The sequence below is a fragment of the Bubalus bubalis genome, chromosome 14 (assembly GCF_019923935.1).
Source record: "Bubalus bubalis isolate 160015118507 breed Murrah chromosome 14, NDDB_SH_1, whole genome shotgun sequence".
NCBI classification, from domain to species: domain Eukaryota; kingdom Metazoa; phylum Chordata; class Mammalia; order Artiodactyla; family Bovidae; genus Bubalus; species Bubalus bubalis.
The window spans coordinates 64,957,391-64,977,993 of NC_059170.1; the positions used below are offsets into that span (position 1 = coordinate 64,957,391).

Below are 20,603 nucleotides of genomic sequence, written 5' to 3' on the forward strand. Positions count from 1 at the left end.
GAAATGGAGGGAAAAAAATAACAGATATACTGTGTTAACCTAAATAAAGCCTAAACAGGATTTTCTTTCCAACTCTAAAGACTGCATTATACGACCATGAATACAGATTTTTTAATATACAAAACTTCAGAATAGAAATTTATTTTTGACATATTTTAAAATGGGACTAGATCTTCCCTAGAATTAGAAATTAGTATTTTTTTTTAAATCCAAAATTGTAAAAATAGTCCAACCTTAATAAATTTTTTACTTTCATGCTTCACCTAATGAGAGAAAAGAACATCTAAATTAAATCAAAAAAATTTCTATTTAAGGTCATGTGCACTCTGAAAGATTACTGGTGACTTCCTCAACTCTGATAGACAATTTCTTTGACCTAATACCACTCTGAGGCTAGCAGCCCAATGAGCCCTGAGAGAGAAGAAATAAAGACCAGGAGGGGAGCTGTCCAGACCCAATGCAGGGGTGCTCCAGCGTGTCTTTCTGGAACAGCCTAGGGGATCATTGACCTGTAGCACAAGGTCCGATGAAAGAGGCCACAGAGGCCCAAAGGCCAAGGATGAAACCGCCTGAGGGAAGTGAGAGGAACTTCTACTTTCAGAAGGAAATCTGTAAGGCAAATCCTAAAGTATTTTAAATTCAGGATTTGCCTTCAGTAGAAATATCCTACCATCTTTTGATAATGCTATTTGAAAATGAAGAACATGTATATTTATGGAGTTTAAAATGTTTGATGGATGAAATGCAAGTACATATTTATATTTGCAAGAAATTGTAGACGACAGACCATAAGACATGTTAAGTTGTTGAAAGACAGTAGGAAATGGATAAATATAAACTGAAACTAATAATCAATTGACATGAGTTTGAGCAGGCTCTGGGAATTGGTGATGGACAGGGAAGCCTGGCATGCTGCAGTCCATGGGGTCACAAAGAGCTGGACACAACTGAGCAACTTAACTGAACTGAACTGAATAATCAATTGAGTACTTTCTGTGACAGGCATTATTCTCATTTAATTCCCTGAGACTGTTTAAGGCAATATTATTGTTCCTTTTTACACATGAGAAGACTGAAGCTTGGGCAGTTCATCAATTTGAGCAAGAAAAATCCATGAAATGAAATATAGCTGGAATTTTAGAAAATGTTTTCTAAGAGACTATTTCCTGGCATGGAAGGATGTTTGTGACATAGTAAGTAAAAGGCAGATTCCTAAAGAGGTATGTATATAACTCTAGTTTTAGTTTTGTATAAGAACACATATGCAGATATCAGTCTATGTGTTTAAAGAATATACTTAAAAGGTTATTATTGGCTTCGGGTGAGATCATTAATTTTTCTGTATTTTCTAAGTTTTATACAAAAAAGTTCTACTTTTTAATAGTAAGATAACTTTTAGGTTTAGTGAAAGGAATTAAACCCTTACTGTGTGTTATTTCATGTTAACAGCTTCTACAAGCTCTCCATGACATATTTTTGAAGAGGAATTTTTAGAAGGCATGCAAGAAGGGTTAAAAGCAAAATCTTTGATAAATAGCCTTTTACATATAGCTGCCTGGAGACAACATAGGATTTTTAGATTTGGTGAAAAGAAGATGCTTTGAAAAACAGAAACAGGAAGCATCATAAAGAGAGAGAGGGCTTAAGGGACTTCCCTGCTGGTCCAGTGGTTAAGACTCCACACCCCCAATGCTGCAGGCACAGGTTCAATACCTGGTCAGGGAACTAAGATACCACATGCTGCATGGTCAGAAAATAAAATAATATAATTTTTTTAAAAAGAGAAGGTTGCTCTGTTCCTGGTGGGGATGATCTTCTCAGAGGCACAGCCAGTAGTCAGTCAACCCCCACTCCCATCCAGCAGGATTTTCTGCAAGTAAGTGAGAGTGCTTACCAGGCAAGAGACAGGGAGCCCACACCCCACAAACAGACAAACATATAAACATACATACAAATAGACATACATGCAAACACATTGACAATACACATAATACATCAATAAACACACATGCAAGCACACACACAGAAACCCATAAAAACACATTATAAACATGCATAAAACTTACCATGTACATGCACACATACATGAAACACACGCACATGAGTCAGTTCAGTCGCTCAGTCGTGTCCGACTCTTTGCGACCCCATGAATCGCAGCACACCAGGCCCCCCTGTCTATCACCAACTCCCAGAGTTCACTCAGACTCATGCCCATTGAGTTGGTGATGCCATCCAGCCATCTCATTGTCTGTCGTCCCCTTCTCCTCCTGCCCCCATTCCCTCCCAGCATCAGAGTCTTTTCCAATGAGTCAATTATTCACGTGAGGTGGCCAAAGTACTGGAGTTTCAGCTTTAGCATCAGTCCTTCCAAAGAACACCCAGGACTGGCCTCCTTTCGAATGGACTGGTTGGATCTCCTTGCAGTCCTAGGGACTCTCAAGAGTCTTCTCCAACACCACAGTTCAAAAGCATCAATTCTTTGGCACTCAGCTTTCTTCACAGTCCAACTCTCACATCCATACATGATCACTGGAAAAACCATAGCCTTGACTAGATGGACCTTTGTTGGCAAAGTAATGTCTCTGCTTTTCAATATGCTATCTAGGTTGGTCATAACTTTCCTTCCAAGGAGTAAGCATCTTTTAATTTCATGGCTACAGTCACCATCTGCAGTGATTTTGGAGCCCCAGAAAAATAAAGTCTGCCACTGTTTCCACTGTTTCCCCATCTATTTCCCATGACGTGGTGGGACCAGATGCCATGATCTTCGTTTTCTGAATGTTGAGCTTTAAGCCAACTTTTTCACTCTCCTCTTTCACTTTCATCAAGAGGCTTTTGAGTTCCTCTTCACTTTCTGCCATAAGGGTGGTGTCATCTGCATATCTGAGGTTATTGAGATTTCTCCCTGGCAATCTTGATTCCAGCTTGTGCTTCCTCCAGCCCAGCATTTCTCATGATATACTCTGCATATAAGTTAAATAAGCAGGGTGACAATATACAGCCTTGATGTACTCCTTTTCCTATTTGGAACCAGTCTGTTGTTCCACGTCCAGTTCTAACTGTTGCTTCCTGACCTGCATATAGGTTTCTCAAGAGGCAGGTCAGGTGGTCTGGTATTCCCATCTCTTTCAGAATTTTCCACATGGGTGCAGCCATTAAACAAATAGCAGACAGCACCTGCTGCTTGCCAGCCACCGTGTGAGAACTTACAGACACACAGGTGGATGCACCAGGTGGGGTCTGCTCCTGCTGAATTAGGAGTAATAAGACACGTGGATAAAGGCGGCATCTGGGAGAGAGGAATACACGTACTCAAGGAATTACAGAAGAGGGACCGGCCAGAGAGGGCCTGTGGGGAGGGGGCCTGGGCAGGGAGAAAGGAATAAAAGAACCAAACTGAAGAGGAGGAAGCACCCTGAGGCGAGTAAAGGATGGATGGAGCAGGGGGCAGGGGAAATGTGATACAGAATGGTGTATGTGCCTCGGCCCACATGCAGTGAAGGGACACCCAGAGGCTAGGTGGGAACCTGTAACAGACTGTAAATGACCCCAGACACAGTCAAAGGCACCATGACCTCCCTGGCCAATGGGAGCAGCAAGGATGACAAGGTGGGATTTAGTGGAAATGGACTTGGATGTCACAGGCCGGAGCATCTTCCCAGGTTCTCAATAAAAGGGATGATAAACATGCACATCACACACGCACTGTTTACTCACAGACACACATCTGTGTCTGCTGCATTTAACTTTGAAGGAAATATGGTTATGATTCTCAAGATGGTGCATTTTGAGTTCTCTTTAAAAAAAATCTCATGTGAAGTCCAATTAGACTCTTACTTATTACTTATAAAAATGTATTTATATCTAAGTCTAGGAGTAGTCCAATGAACCGCTGGCATGGTGAGACGTACTCAACTTCTCAAAGCTGCTTTCATATCCGTCTTTGAATTAACTCACCCACTCAACATAATTCTATAGGTTGCAGAAGAGGTCAAGAGGCAGGCAAAATTATAACAGTATGATACAACACAGGTAGATATTTGTGTTTGTAAGTACGCTTTCACAAATATACTTTATTTGATGAATATATATTTCTTCTGTACGTGGCAAACCAGGAGTGATTATCCCTATTTTATAAATCTGTAAAAAGGCTGCTTGTGATCAGGATTTCACCCAAGGCAGCACCACTCCTTAAGGACAGCGCCCCCACCCCACCTCAGCCTGCAGGTCTCCTGATCCCCATCAGGTATTCCTGCCATGGTACCAAGACTTTGTTAACTGGAAAGATGGGGATAAGAAACAGTCACCTTCTTCCACACCCCCACCCCTCTGTCCCCACTTTTGTAAAACAGGAGGCTTTTAAATCAAGTTTCTTCACGCTCTAAAATGGTAGAAATCTATGACTCCAAATAAGGGCTTTTAACATAAAATTTAATGAAAACCAGTATTTCATTACCCATGAAAGCAACAGTATGGCTGTCAAACCATCACTGCCCCTCGATGCTGGAAACCGAAACATGATTACCACTTTAAGAACCTTGTTAAAAAGTGTGCACATTAAAAATAATTTACAGAACCAATTCTCTGTTTGCAGCCACAGTTTAAGAAACAGGAAAATGTATTTGCATTTCTATCTTGTTATGCTGGTGTTACTAATAACATAAAATATTTAAAATTTGTGTTACACACAGAGCCAATTATAATTATCTAGTGAGAAGACAATTTTACATGGGAATCTAAAAATAATCTATTTTACCGCTGCAACGGATCACACACATTATGAAATAAATTCTATTGCCAATTAATATTACAGTGGTTCATCTACCAACCATCCAGGTTTGAAAAACTCTCATCTCAGCTGATGCCGACGTTCTAACACCATTGCAGGGCACACTAGAGAAATATACAGAATTGTTATCATGTACATGTGACATAGACTGGCTTCCCTGGTAGCTCAGACAGTAAAGAATCTGCCTGCAATTCAGGAGACGTGGGTTTGATCCCTTGGTCAGGAAGATCCCCTGGGGAAGAGAATGGCTACCCACTTCCAGTATTCTCGCCTGGAGAACTTCAGAGACAGAGGAGCCTTGCGGGCTACAGTCCATGGGGTCACAAAGAGTAGGACACAGCTGACATATGTGACATATTTTAAGTAAACTGCCAACTGTGTCACATTCAAGGATTATCTCCCTTTATTCCATAGTTAGGCTAGCAGTTTATACAGATTAAATTCCATTTAAAAATAAGTCCAAGAAGTTGCCCAAAATTTTATAATATGTTAAAACAGAATGCTTGTTCAAGTGACTGTGCTTCTCACTGAATTTTCAAGATCTACTTAGAAGACTTTTTAATCATAATATAGTTTTTAAAAATTTTATGCAAGTATAGTTGATTTACAATATTGTGTTAATCTCTGCTGTATGGTAAAGTGACTCAGCTATACAAATACATACCCTTTTTCATATTCTTTTCCATTATGGTTTATCACAGGATATTGAATATAGCTCCCTGTGTTCTACAGTAGGGCCTTGTTATTTATCCATCCTATACATAATAGTTTGCATCTCATAACAGAGTTTGACATGAAATTTGACCTCCACCACCATTAAATATATGTATTTATAATACTGCCAGCAGTTACTATATCAAATAATTTACTTGTATTATCTCATTTATCCCACACAACCCTACAAGAGAGTGATTATTATTTACTTATTTAAAATTATTATTTATTTGTATATAGTTATTTAATCTTACAAAAGAGGTGAGAAGTGTTGTTTCCCAAAGTCACATAATGTTGAAGTTTGAGAGGAAAAAAATTCCTTTACATCAGTATATAGTCCTTCAGTGTAGTTGATCAATGAAATTGATGAAAGTGCTAACAAGCTTAATGTTGTTTCTACTATATGCAGAGTACATCATGAGAAACGCTGGGCTGGAAGAAGCACAAGCTGGAATCAAGATTGCCAGGAGAAATCTCAATAACCTCAGATATGCAGATGACACCACCCTTATGGCAGAAAGTGAAGAGGAACTCAAAAGCCTCTTGATGAAAGTGAGAGGAGAGTGAAAAAGTTGGCTGAAAGCTCAACATTCAGAAAACGAAGATCATGGCATCTAGTCCCATCACTTCATGGGAAATAGATGGGGAAACAGTGGAAACAGTGTCAGACTTTATTTTTTGGGGCTCCAAAATCACTGCAGGTGGTGATTGCAGCCATGAAATTAAAAGATGCTTACTCCTTGGAAGGAAAGTTTTGACCAACCTAGACAGCATATTCAAAAGCAGAGACATTACTTTGCCAACAAAGGTCCGTCTAGTCAAGGCTATGGTTTTTCCAGTGGTCATGTATGGATGTGAGAGTTGGACTGTGAAGAAAGCTGAGTGCTGAAGAATTGATGCTTTTGAACTGTGGTGTTGGAGACGACTCTTGAGAGTCCCTTGGACTACAAGGAGATCCAACCAGTCCATCCTAAAGGAGACCAGTCCTGGGTGTTCTTTGGAAGGACTGATGCTAAAGCTGAAACTCCAGTACTTTGGCCACCTCATGCGAAGAGTTGACTCATTGGAAAAGACTCTGATGTTGGGAGGGAATGGGGGCAGGAGGAGAAAGGGACGACAGAGGATGAGATGGCTGGATAGCATCACCGACTCTATGGACGTGAGTTTGAGTGAACTCCGGGAGTTGGTGATGGACAGGAAGGCCTGGTGTGCTGCGATTCATGGGGTCGCAAAGAGTTGGACACGACTGAGAGACTGAACTGAACTGTATCTCAATTTCAATGCTGCAGTACAGTAATGGGATGTTCCTTCAGACAATGTTTAATTACCGGAACTTCTGCTTAGAATTTGAAACTAATTGGAATAGGACTATGTTTAGTGTAAACAGACATTTCAAAAGAAGCTGATTAAGGGATTATATGGTTCTTATGCAGGAAACACTTAAAGGAAATCAGCAAAATGTTGCGCCTAGTTAAACAGTGCCCAGTAGTGGTTTGAGTAGCTAGCTGCACAGGAAGAAAACAGACAGGATAGAGATACCAAAGGGTCTCAAAATAACCTAAGCTCTTTGTTTCTCAGTCTTTAATCCAACATTATCGGTAGAAGAATTACCATTATGGCTGGCTTAAGAAATGTACAAAGAAAAAATATATATGCAACTTAATTAACACTGAATTATAATTATTGTGGGGGGAAAAGTCCTAGCCAAAAACAAAAATAGTATAATAATGGATTTGTAAAGCAATCTATTCTGTTCCATGTCATTGATAGGTTACTGGAAAGTTACAGGTACTTAACATTTATGAACTGAATTATCCTTACATGTTGAAGTCGCATGTTAGGTAAATGACTCTTCTCAAATAAATCGAATCACTAAACTACTTGAAGCCAAATTTTTTTTTCATTTTTTCCTCCTGCATACCCACTTTAAAATTCTCCAAACATAAAAGCATTTCAAAGATATGAGGCTAAATAAAGCATGATCCTTATCTTTACCTCCTTATAGATAAGTCCTCATTTCCTAACAGGAAAAGTAACCTGTGTACATGCGTAATAGAGTGATAACGACCCTATGTCTGAGATAACTTTCTAACAGCAGTCAGGTCCTAACCACAGTTCTCGGGAATGACTTAACAACGATTTCCCACCATTGCTAAAGACAATGTATAGAAAAATGTGGAGGAAAAAAAAAATCATGCAAAAAGTAGAGGGGAGACAGATAGTTTCCAACTATGCTGTCCAAGCACCTAAGGAAGTCATTTGTAGACCTACAAACTATTTTGAATCCAAGGAAAAGGACAGACTCATTCCAAATAGTTGTTACTATACTGCAGAAAGATGGCATTTGGAGAACTGGGATTTTAACAACAGAGATAGAGAGAGCTGAATGCATCAATTACAGACTGATCAAAAAGAAACAAATAAAAGTACATGCAGTGGGAACTGAGGTAGAAAAATACTTGATGTATTCTAGGATGGTAAACAGCCTGGAGTGACTAGAGTTTTGAAGAGGACGATACAGAAGGTTAAGACCTTGATGGTTCTCTGGGAGGAAACTGCCACACCAAGAAGTCTGGACTTGATTCTGCAGTCAGGTTTTTTTGGGCAGAACTGATGCCACCCAAACTAAACTTTAGGGAGGTAATTCTGACTGGACAGAACAACATATAATCCTCCACATCCTAAATTTCAAAATATCTGACAGCTGATGAAAAAATTATTAGATATAAGAAGAAGGAGGGGGTCTTACCTAGGGGTTCAGTGGTAAAGAATCCACCTGCCAAAGCAGGAGACATGGGTTTGATCCCTGATCTGGGAAGATCCCACAGGATGCAGAGCAACCAAGCCCGTGTGCCACAATTACTTAGCTTGTGCTCTACAGCCCGGGAGCTGCAACTATGAGCCCATGTGCTGCAACCACTGAAGCCTGGTGCCCTAGAGCCCGTGCTCCACGAGAGAAGCCACCACAATGGCAAGTCCGTACACGGCAACTAAAGAGTAGCCCCTGCTCGCCGCAATTAGAGAAAAGCCCGCATAGCAACAAAGACCTAGCACAGTCTAAATTAAACAAATTCAAAAAGAGAAAAAGGAGGAAAATATGACCCAGGACCAGGAAAAAAATCAGTCCATAGAGTCAGATCCTGAAAGGGCTGTGAGGATGGAAGAGGCAAAAGGACTTTTTAGAAGCTAATTTAAATACAGTATATATGCTGAAGGGTGTAAAGGAAGACACAAACATGAGGAGAGAAAATGAAAGATACAAATAGTCTGATGGTATGAGGAAGCTAGGAATGCCATGAACTCTTTTAAGAATTGATCGATTAGAGGACAAACTAATCCCGTTACATCATTACATTGCTATACACAGGAATTAGTGGTTATTATTCAGAAGAATTTGCACATTGAGCCCTTTGTATAAAAAGTTGTCATAAATGAGGGAAGCACAAAGTCATTCTATTTTAAACCCTATCTCAAAAAAATACATTATTGCAAAGTATTACTAAACACGTTTGTACATTCTTCTCATGTTACATCATTCAAAAGAACATAACCTATACTGTGTACCCACAACCAACTGATTCAGGGTAGTTTTATAACATTTTTCAGGCATCCCTAACCATATTATGTACCTTCCACGCTGGGTCATCTCATAGACAGGTGGTCTATGGTCCTTTGGTACAACAAATTTTCAGTGACTAATGTTTGGTAATCTACACTTTATCTTTTAAGATGGTGTTTATATCACCAAGAGCTTGGAAAATGGATCAATCCACAATAAAACATTTTGCTAACAACTTTCATGGTTCACTGGCAGAGAAAAGAAGGCTTATTAGCTTGGCACCCTAGATATGGCTTTGGCCATATGGTAAAAAACATACCAGATTTTTAAAAAGTCAATCAAACCATTCTGGTCTAGCTATTAGAATAAACAGCATGGTCCATAAAACTGGTTGTGTTATTTAAATCCGTCTGTTGTTCTCCCAGAAGACTAGAAGAGCATTACTATCAGAGGCTGGACCTGTATTTTTCTTTTACCCCCAACAGTCGCCAACACAGATCATGATGGACGGTTATAAAGAATGTATTTTCTAAATATAAAAATCAGGACACAGCTGACATATGGTCCAACAATGGGACAAAAAATTTTAAATACAGATGAGTTTAACGAGGCTCAGGGAGGTTAAATAACTTGCCAGCCATTCACGTAAACGGCAGAGCCAAGATCTAAATCTAAAACCACCGCAGTGGACAATGTAACCTGCTGTGCCTCCTCAGACCTGTGTTCAAGGGCAGAAGGAACAAAGACTGTTAAGCAGGACAGGCAGGATGAGAAGCTCACAGAGGTAAAGGAGAAGTCTAGCAAAGAGACCTTGTCCACTCTACCTCCACACTGGCTCCCAGAATTGTGAAGAACATCATATGCCAAGAATAGAATTACGGAAATCTACATACTCTCCCAAAGCAAGTCATGTTAACTCTAATAAATCTATTTTATGGAAAGGGTTTCCAACAAACATTCTGAAGCAAGATGCAAAAAGTAGCTCTGGGCAAACAACGACTTTCAATTTTTAGTGGTGGCTAATATCTCCAAATGCATAAGTGTTCTTTAAATTCTCCATAAGCAGATATCTATATATCTGCTGGTGGTTCATTCATTTTTTCCAGACATATTTCTGTAACAGAAATCTTGGACATAAGGAAAGTCAGCACTACTTTTTCTAGGAAATATTTAAAAGGTAAGAAAGCTTCCTGTCCAATGAAAATATTTATAATTCAATATATATATATTGAATTATAAATTCAAATTATTAATTACCAAATTTTATAGCACACAAGTTTTTATTTCTTTACATGAAGTAATTTTTACTTAGCCTCAAAACTGCTACAGTTGGTGAATGTTAATAATATGTAATTTATACAAATTGTTTAACATGGATATCGGAGACAGACATAGAGTATTTATAGTTAATCTAGAAAAGTAAAAATATTTATTTATTAATGTGTCTTTTTTTTCATTGCTAGCATCAGCTTGTCAGAATCTCAGTCTGTGTTAGGGATCTAACCTGTTTCCATGTTTTAGATGAATGACTTCTAAAAAACTAAGGACTTTCTACACATTTAAGGATAGTGATTGAAATCTGGGGTTTTAAGAGGTTCCAATCAGATCCCCACCTCTTGCATGGACTGTCTGTGGCTAAGATCGGGCACACAGTCATGGACAATTTAAGAAGAGGAATGGCTGTCTTCCGCACATGCGCCATGTTAATGTGACGATCATCTCTCAGCCTCCCTGCGTCCATGCAGCACCCCCAAGGGGGCGTCACAGAAGCCGGGGATGATGCCAGTACCTGAGGACACAAAGGTGTGCAGAGATGAAGTGCGGGTCTGCATCTAAAGCAACAGAGAACTGTTCTGAAAACAAGGTATATGCATAGAGTATAGTCTCATCTGCTGCGTGTGCCACATACAAGATGTTTTCAGATTAATGGCACAGTCTAAGACTGCACCCAAACTATTTACTTCCTGACTTCTGCATACGAGAAATCAGCCCTTACTCTCAGAACATAGGAAACAGAAAATTTGCACATTATTACCAGATATTCAAGTGATGAAAGAAAACTGACTTTGCACACACACACACACACACACACACACACACACACACACACAGCTTTCCATAGCCTAGAACCCTCAGCTTTAAGTACAGTTTAAAGAAGAAAAAAAAAAGTTGGATCAATTAGCAGCCCCATGAATGTTGGAAACATCTTAACAGTGTCTCACAGATGAAAGAGTACAATACAGAATGGGAAAAAGAGGGAAAGTTAAATTATGTCTGCAGTCATAATGAATCAAAGCCCAGAAGGAGGTCTGCAAATCAGCAGGTTCTAATGAAATATTAAGGTAAGTGATTATTGATGAAAAATGAATAAGCCTTTTTGATTTTGGCAACCTTTAAATCACACCTAGCTAATTAAAACAACTCAAATGCATTCATTGACTCCTTGATGGGCATTTAGCTATCCTTGGGTGCAGTCAGACTTGATTTTGTGAGGTGCATATGTAGCTGATGCCAGTTACGTGGATGTGTGTGCCAGAAAAAGACACACCATTAAAGAAAAACATCTAGTTCCTTTTCATATTTGATTTATCATTTCTAAACTGGGAGTAAAAAAAAAAATCACCAGGGACATTTCCTGTGTACCATAAATAAAACATCCATAATACTCTACTACATATTAACACTGAACCTTATTTTAATTAATTATCATATAATAAATACAAGGCATTTATAATACCAATATTATGCAATTAAGTGGTCATTTTTATTTAAATATATCACAGAGCTATTGAAAATGCTCTTGAAAAAATTCTACCCACACCTCCAGAGGGAAGTCAAACAGTGTGTCCAAAGGTGAGCTTGTCCACACGTCACGTCACAGGCTGGGGGAGGGTCTGACCACAGTCCCAGGCCCTCACCGTCTTCGTTTGCGTCTCAAAGGTCATAACCCTTGTCACCCTAGTCCCCTGGTTTAGAAATGAATCTGTGACTATTCAAGCTTAAGTCCTGTACCAAATTTCTGCAGGTTTAGTTGCTTCTTAATTACAGAAATCAATCAAATGTCCTCAGGCAGGCACATCTGAGCATCCGTATAGAATGTAAAAAGCCACAGGCATCAACTGTAGCATCAGAATTAAAAGTCGAGGAACCTAAAAGTTCCACCCACAAAAGATGCTTTAAAAAAAACAGAGAATTCTCCAATATCATGCTCGTGAAAAAAAAACTTTTTTTTAAAGCAGAAAACTGCATAATTTGTTTTTTTTAGGCCACAAACTGCATAATTCCTCCACAGGCCTGAGACTCCAGCAAGGCCCCAGAATCCACTTGGAATGGCAACCTGTCTGGTGTCACCCAACCTGCCTTCCCCTCCCTACTGAATTCATATCACTCTGTGTATAACATAGGGCATGGTCTGTCACATGGCACCAAGTGAGAGGAAATGGGAGGGGAATTTCTTATTCATTTCTGTATCCAGACCCCTCCCACATCCTTGTACATTGTAGCTGCCAAATAAGTGTTGGGGAGGGGGAGGGACAGAGGCTAGAAGAAGAATCCATACCAGAATCCAGGGCTTGTTCAAAGAGTTTAAGCCCTTGACCGCCTCACAAAGCTTGAATATCCACGTGAAAGGAAAAAAAGAAAGAGAAGGAAAAGAGAATAATTTGAATTAAGTATTGATCCTCAGCTTTAGTTTCTGTCACAAAGCAGGTGATTTTTTTTTTTTAAGATACGCCAACACAGCGTGTAAAACCAAAACTGAAATTGGAACTCTCCTGCATCAGAATTAGAATTTTATAGAATCAAAGTCATTTCTAGGTCTTCCTTTCTTTCATAGGCCACATGGAGACTGTGAAATTTAGAGAAAACCCTCATGCCTCAAGAAACAGGGTGCCAGAATTCACTGTCCTTGTCCGAGTCCACGACAGCTGGCAGTTCTACGGAACTCCCGGGAGTCATGCTGTCTGTTAACTTGTTCCATGGACACCCCATGTTCTCCAGTAACCCCAGTTCCTTCTGCATCCTGCCCATCTCTGCTCCCAACCTTCTTTAAGAATTCTAAGTGTCATCAGAAAAAAGCTAAGCTGAAAGAGCCACCCACCCACTCCGCCATCCTACCAAAAGGAACCACCCTGGAGATGCTTATCTGGCCCCAAGGTACTTAATTTCAAAGACAAATATTTTGAAAACTCTGTATTCCTAAGGATTCAGCAATATAACCCTGTGTAGTTTATTCGCTAGAACTAATTATGAAAGGTATAAAGTAAGAAAATTGTTTTTAAAATATTTTTTTAGTTTTACAGAAATGTATATAATAATATTCATTCATTCTACAAAGATTTGTTGATTCCCTTTTATGCAATTTTAAGTGTATATTAAGTAATTACTACAGAGCCACAGAATATATGAATTATCTCATCATTTTCTGTTCTGTGACAATACAGAAGGTTTGGAATTTTCACACTCCTATCTCCACATCTGTTTTAGTGGAAGAATCTAAGGACTAAGGATTGGAAAAAAAAAAAACAAAACAAACATCATTACTACTACTTAAGTTACACAAAATCAACCAATGGGGCACTAAAGGAAGTAGAAAGGAAAAAGCATCGAACAGAGAATAATCAAACAGCTATCCACAGTGAGTGCTGGAAGTGTCCAAGGAAAAGCTCTAGAATATCTGAGAACTTAATTTAAAAATGGATTTTGAATTCAGATCTTGATAAGTCTCCCAAGAAGTTGAAAATGCATCTCACAATAGGGTTCCACATAAATCCTCATGAATTTATATTAAGAACTGATTGATATTCCATCTTGGTGCAGAAGCAAGAAGGAAAGAACCACCAACCTAAGACCACTAAATACCAATAAGATTGGTACTTGAATCCACAGGTCTGGACTGTCTAAAAGGACAGAAGAACCAGGTGGTTGGGTCTAAATAAAAAGATGAGTTATCATGATGAGTTGCATGTAAAGCATGATTTTAGAGTTTCTGTGTGAAGGCTAAAATCAAATGAAATACCAAGAGGCTAAAGGGAATTTCCAAAAGTGTGGCCAGCTCATCATCAAAGACCCCAAAGTTCAGTGCCTTGCAAAAGGGAAGACATTAAAACAAAACGAACACACTCTGCTGGGGCACTGTTTGCCAAATAAGTACCAAGGTCTAAAATAGTTTCCATTTATCCTCATATTTCTGCAGAATATTTAAACTTTCTCTAAGGCTAAAATAAATATATAAATAAACAACCCCCATTACACATTAGTTCTCCAAACAAATTATGGTTTCAGGCAATGTTAATCAACAAAAAGAATTAAACAAGAAGTCTTTAAAATTAGCCATGACCTTATTTATGGCTTCATTACATTCAAGATTTCATTTGTTGGGTTGTTTATGTCACCTCAGCCTTTAATTTAATTGCTGCATCTCTAACTATATTAGAATAGCTTAATGAATGGTGATGGCTTGTTTTTACTCACCAAAATGTAACATTTGCAGAACATATAACACCAAAGAGCCACTTAATTCATCCATGAATTAGTAGAAGTTGGATTTATACTTTGAGGCTGATCCTCTATTAGGAAAAGTATGATGTGAGCCAATATGACATAATTAAGGATGAGGCTAAAACGAGAGATTCTGGGGCCCATAGACATCATGCTGAGGGCTTGGACTGCATCTTGGAGACAATGAGCAGCTGGAGAACAAATTTAAGCAAGAGAATGAAATGTCAGATTTTAATTTCAGATAGAAAACTCCAGGTATTGTGGGAATTTGAAGAGAACAAGACTGGAGGCTGGGAGGAGAGCTAGGAGATGACTGCCAGCATCCGTGAGTAAGAACAGGAGAGAAGGAGTTTGGAATTATTCGGAATGTAAAATCGTTAGGCCTTTGTCACTGACTGATGTCTGGTGCGGGAGGTTGCAGAAGAAAACACTGTCTAGAGTCGATGTGAGGGTCGTGACAGCATTCTCTGAGATTAGGCTGATGATAGTAGAGGAGGTCTGGACTGAGAAACCATGAACTTGGTTTTGGATGGGGTTTAGGTCCCTGGGAGACACAGAAAGCACATGCTGGTAGTTAGCACCAAGAATCTAGGGTTTATGGAGGACTGAGTTAGTGCAGAATAAGCATCACCAGTGCTTCAGAGCAGTTAAAGCTATAACCCAAAGAACACATAGGAATTATCAGTGGTCAGAGCTATTTCCTCAGGCAATCCCAAATTAGGAGACAAATAGAAGAGAATCTCTAAAGAGACAGTGAAGAAAGAGTCAGAAAGGAAGCAAGAGATAGCAGTACTGGAAGCAAGAGATAGCAGTACCGGACATAAAAACTAAAAGAACAGAGCTTCAGGGAGGCCAGAGTGACCCAGAGGGAAAAAACAGAAGCATTCACTGAACCAGGAGTCCAGGATTGGGAAACTAACACACCATGGCTGCTGTAACCCAATGCCCACAAACCTACTGCCTTAAGATAACTCCAGTTTATCACATTTGAGTGCTGGAGGTCAGAAGTCTGAAATGGGTTTTGCTGGACTTTAAGCCAACGGGTTAACAGAGATGGTTCCTGTGGAGGCTTTCAAGGAGAACCTGCTTCCTGGCTTTTAGCAGCTTCTAGAATCCACTGACCTCCTGGGCTCATGGCCCCTTCCTGCTTTTATGGCAGCAGTCTGCATCTTCAAGTCTCTCTCTGACCTTGATTCTCTCACCTTCTTCACTTATGATCCACTGAGCCCAGCTGGAGAATCCAGGGAAACATCCCCACTTTAAGATAATGTAATCAGATCTGCAGCGTCCTTTTGGCTGCATGAAGGGGCCTATTTACAGGTTCCAGGGACCACAGAGTCAGACACGACTGAAGGGATTTAGCAGCAGCAGCAGCAGGGACTAGAGCGGGGCATCTTTGCAGGGGCCATTATTCCCCCTACCACATGGAGAGAACAAGATGCAGGAAAGAAGAAACAGAAGTCTCTATCAATCCTAGATTAATCTTTCAAGAAGTTTGGATTAGAAGTGAAGAGGGAAAATAGGGCAGAGAATAGCCAGAGGGTAAAAAAGACTTTTTTTTTTTGTTTAAGCAACATGATCAAGACATCAGCAAGCTCACCAGCTATGAGGAAGTGGCAGCTGAGACACACAGGCTAAGGGACAAAAAGGGGGACCGAGGAGCAGGCTCCTTGCAGGGGTAGGACTGGGATCTGGAATAGTGTTCACAGGGCTGGCCAAGAAGAAGGAAAGTGGATCCTCAGTAAGTAGGGAGAGAGAGGTGGTCCAGGCAGATGGAGGAGGTGGATGGAGCTGGCCAAGGTCAGAGATGGGTAGGAGGGACACTGAGATGGGGTCAGTGTAGAGCTCATTCATCAGCAAGGGCATCAACTTGCAAAACACACGTTACAATGAGATGGACTCCATTTGAAATATCTTTCTCACATCTCAAGAAAAGCAGAGATAAAAAAAAAATACTATGTAAATGTAAGTAAATAAAACAGTCTTTGACTTTTTGAATAGCAAATACAACTTTGTTATATGACCCAACCTTTTAAAAAGAGCGCATGTTTAATAATGACCCATAGCTAAGAAAATTAGTTTTCTCTGTGTTTGGCAGACTTCCTTTTGACACAACTAGATTCCGGTTTTTAATGGGGGAGAAAACAAGTTCACAGAGGTCTTTTCTTTTAAAATCGGCATTTTCACTTTAGTCATAAAATGCATGCAAAAAGCTTGTGATTATGGTATTTATGTTTCCATTAAGGTGTCCTCAGCAAGCTGGGGGAGTCTAGCCTACTATTTTCCTGCTATTTAGATTTATAGCAGCACAGTAACTATTTTATTTCAATTATATTTCAGGACCGTGCTCTCTTGGTGGCAAATGATTGCATGATGACAGTCAGCAAATGTCCGTTAGAACTATCCTTCTGTGGAGTTTTTAACTACAGATTCTAGGATCTTACTATAAAAATACGAATTGTTGGTGCCCTCAAATAATAAAAAACATACTGACTGTCATTCCATCAATATTTTTTTTTTAAGAATTCAAAGCACACAAAACTTTTAGATTGAAATTGTATAACTTACAAAAAGAAAGTTTTTGCTGCGTGTCAAGAAACATTGAATAAAGTTTATGATAACACACCTGCAGGCTGACATTTTGAATAAAATGATGATTCGGTCATAGGTAAACAATGGGCATTTATGAATGCCCAGATAAAGTCATACCCAATATGGAAATTATATATTATTTCACAGCTTCACTGTAAACAGCCCTTACTAAACAAACTGATATTAGAGTTCTGATTTGATTTTGATCAGCTGCATCACACTCTGAAGACACAGCAATCAAATAGGATATACACTCCACCAAGGAGACATAGGATTAGGAATCATTGACAATAGAATCTGGTTACAAGCAGGATAAAAGTTAAATATGCCAAAACTTTTGTAAGTTTGAGCTTTGTTATTCACAGAAAATAGAAGAATATATGTCTGGCTTCTCTGGCATCCACCCAATACGAAAACACAGAATGTTATCAAGAGCATTAATAAAAAGTAATAACAATGACACTATGACCAAAGGGTACAGTCAGATAACAGTACACATGTCAAGTCAATTAAACAGGCATGGATATATTGCCAGAGTACGAAGCTATTCTAGAAAACAAATATTTTATAAATAATATGCGGAAATGGAGAAAGTGTTCCATTCTGACATCAAATTCACAGCACTTAATAAATGATCCCTGGTTATTTCCATGTGGGGCTACCAGATCCACATTTCCATCAGATCAATCAAAATGATAAACAGTGAAATTCAGAATATGGCTTTCTTACTGAACAATAAAAATCCCAGAACAGATTCAGGCTACACTGCACACTGTCAGTGGACTGGAGATGCTCCCATGACATCCAAAAATTTGAATAGTAAAGTTCATCTGACACCAACAGCAAACTTGGGTGAAATTTAGTTAGTTGATGGGAGATTCCTTACTGGGTATAAACTCTCTCTGAGGAGTTTCAAGTTTTAGGTTTCCATTATTTAACTTTTCAGAAAGTTACTGGAACCATATTCTAGGTCATCTTGTATGTTATTTCCCTGTCTGAATTTAAGCTTATACATACAGAGGCATCAAGAAATGCTACTTTCACTGATGTCTTGAGTTAATGATAGAGAAGCACGTTGAACTTCATGCCTTAGGATACATCGATAGGGTGCACAGGTCAAAGATCGCTGGCTACAGACATGCAAAAGAGCCGCAGAATCTAACTGAGAAGAGCGACGGCTGAACTGAGTCAGCCAAACTGCAACGAACCTGCCACGGAGCATCTACCACCACGTTCATGCTTGTGATTTGTGCGAGACTTCAGATTTGGAGGAAAAAAAACATTATTGGCCACATTAAAGTAATGTTGTTAATTTGCATGTAATGGTTTTGCTGTTTTGTTTGTATTTAATTTGTAAAGATGTTTGGTTTTATAGTTATATAATGGCTATAAACAGAAGGAGTTCAGCCCTATTTTATTTTTATACATATTTAAATAACATTATAATCAAAACAATTTAATTCTATACGGCAGTATCAAGAGATGGTTCTTTGAAGAGTCTCTACGCTACTCTAGTCTGAGAAACACTTTTTTACAGCTTTCATTCTGACAGAAAAAGGCAATGGAGGTGAAGCCATTATTTCCAAGCCAAATTCATATTCAGTTATAGGTTGATGAAGAAATACTTCACAGGTACCATAATTCCCAACTTTTTGGATTAGCAATATCATTGTTCAATGGACAGCTTATCTCTGAAAAAAATAATTACAAAACACAAAATTTTAATTTCTGTGATTTCTCCAGAATTTTGATTTTGGAAAAGGGTTAAACCATCTGTGTTTTAAGAAGCCCTCCAGGTATCTGATGCATGCTAAAGAACCACTAGTTTAAAGGGAAACCTACTACTTTTAATATTCAAAGCACAGCTCCACTACAGAGCAATGACTATGACACCTTTATAAGATGGGATGGAATGAGTGTATTGTTTATGACAATAGCATGTGTGTGTTTCAAATAAAAAGAAATGCGTACTATTTTCTTCATGAGCTAAATTTTATATGGTGCATGAATATATAAATGGAGGGATGGAAAAAGATGTTCCTAAATTGTTTCAGATAAAATTTGAAATAAATATATATCCATTAACACAGGGTCAGCATCACACTCCTTTGTGCTACACTAATGTACACAATCAGACCTGTGGCTTGTTAACGAGCAGTTTGAAGACTGGCTATACTATACATCTCATTCAGTAATTCTTTCATGACATGAAAATCATGTCACCAAAAAAAAAAAATAGGTCCAAATAAACCATAATTAAAACAAATCATGTCATTGCTCATCTATCATAACTAGAGGCTCACCTCACAATAAAAAAAAAAAGTCTTAAATTGAAGAACCACTTTCAACTTTTTCTTATCTGAGTTTTAAACTACAGGTTAGTTCTCCCATCAGAACCCATTTTAAGAACAAGATGAAATACGCTGGGATCATGAGACAAGCTATCAAAATCTCTACTGTTCCTTCCATTAGGCTTTGATTTGTGTAAACTCGATGCTCTTAGACACAACAGCTTTTTAAAGGCCGTTAATAAAAGGCAGTTCTTGCTTGAGAATTGATGAACAATCTACTCCCTTGTCACAAACTATATAATAGCTGATTTGGAAACAATACTCTGATTGCTCCTGGAGCCTACCTGTCTGCAGGTAAAGGTTTGGAATTCCGCGGCTTCTTCACTTGGGCATACAAAGCATCCATCATATGCCCTTCTCTTGGGCTCTGAGGTCTGGTGCTGAGAGCCATGGAACCTTCATAGGAAGAAATTCCCCCGTACATCAGCTCATCATCACAGCCAAATGTCCGATGAAAATCTTGGATTTCAGCATAGTCACGTTCCCGAGCCTGTCGCTCCCTAAATTCTCGAGTTTTGGCTTGAATCCTGTAAAATTAAAATAAGTTGGAGCAAGAAAAACTATGCCTTTCCTAAGAACTGGATATAGAACATTCATCAAAATACATTGCAAAATACATATTCTTTCATGCAATTCTAAGAAGCTGGATAGGATAAACAATGTTATATTCATTTTAGATTATCAAGGTAATGTCATGGATTCTCAAAAATTATCATTTCAGATAGCTTTGTTCATGTCAATAAGACATACTCATAATTTACATCATATTTTAAATTATCACGTATTAACTAACTCTAAAAATCCACAAGGAATAGTTTTAGGCATCCACTTGCATTTTATTCATGAAATTTTTTGAGGCAAAAAGTCACTTGTTAAAAAGTTATACACACATGTACTGTAGTTGCATACGTTTATGTATGTATATACGTGTACGATCTTCTCATTATAGTGATACCATACACATTCAACATACTTTGAAACTTAAGTATGAATCCACACTATTATTCTTTATTAGTGGCAAAAGATCTCAGTTTAATGATATTGACTTTTATTTTTTGTGATGTATACAGAGCTCACAAAATCCTGAGTTTAAGGACAA

At 38.7% G+C, this 20,603-nt stretch overlaps 1 protein-coding gene across 30 annotated transcripts in view; it reads right to left on the reverse strand.

The window, feature by feature from the left end:
• PARD3 (par-3 family cell polarity regulator) overlaps window positions 1-20,603 on the reverse strand; it is a 579,687-nt gene that overhangs the window by 123,305 nt on the left and 435,779 nt on the right. For 28 of the 30 annotated variants that reach the window (XM_044928208.2, XM_044928201.2, XM_044928194.2 and 25 more), the window contains one exon: window positions 19,789-20,031. In XM_044928208.2, the coding sequence (XP_044784143.2) occupies window positions 19,789-20,031 (243 nt within the window). Of the gene's footprint in view, window positions 1-10,323; window positions 10,852-13,240; window positions 18,845-19,788; window positions 20,032-20,603 lie in introns of those variants that run through there. The other 2 variants (XM_044928214.2, XM_044928215.2) reach the window with 2 other exon arrangements.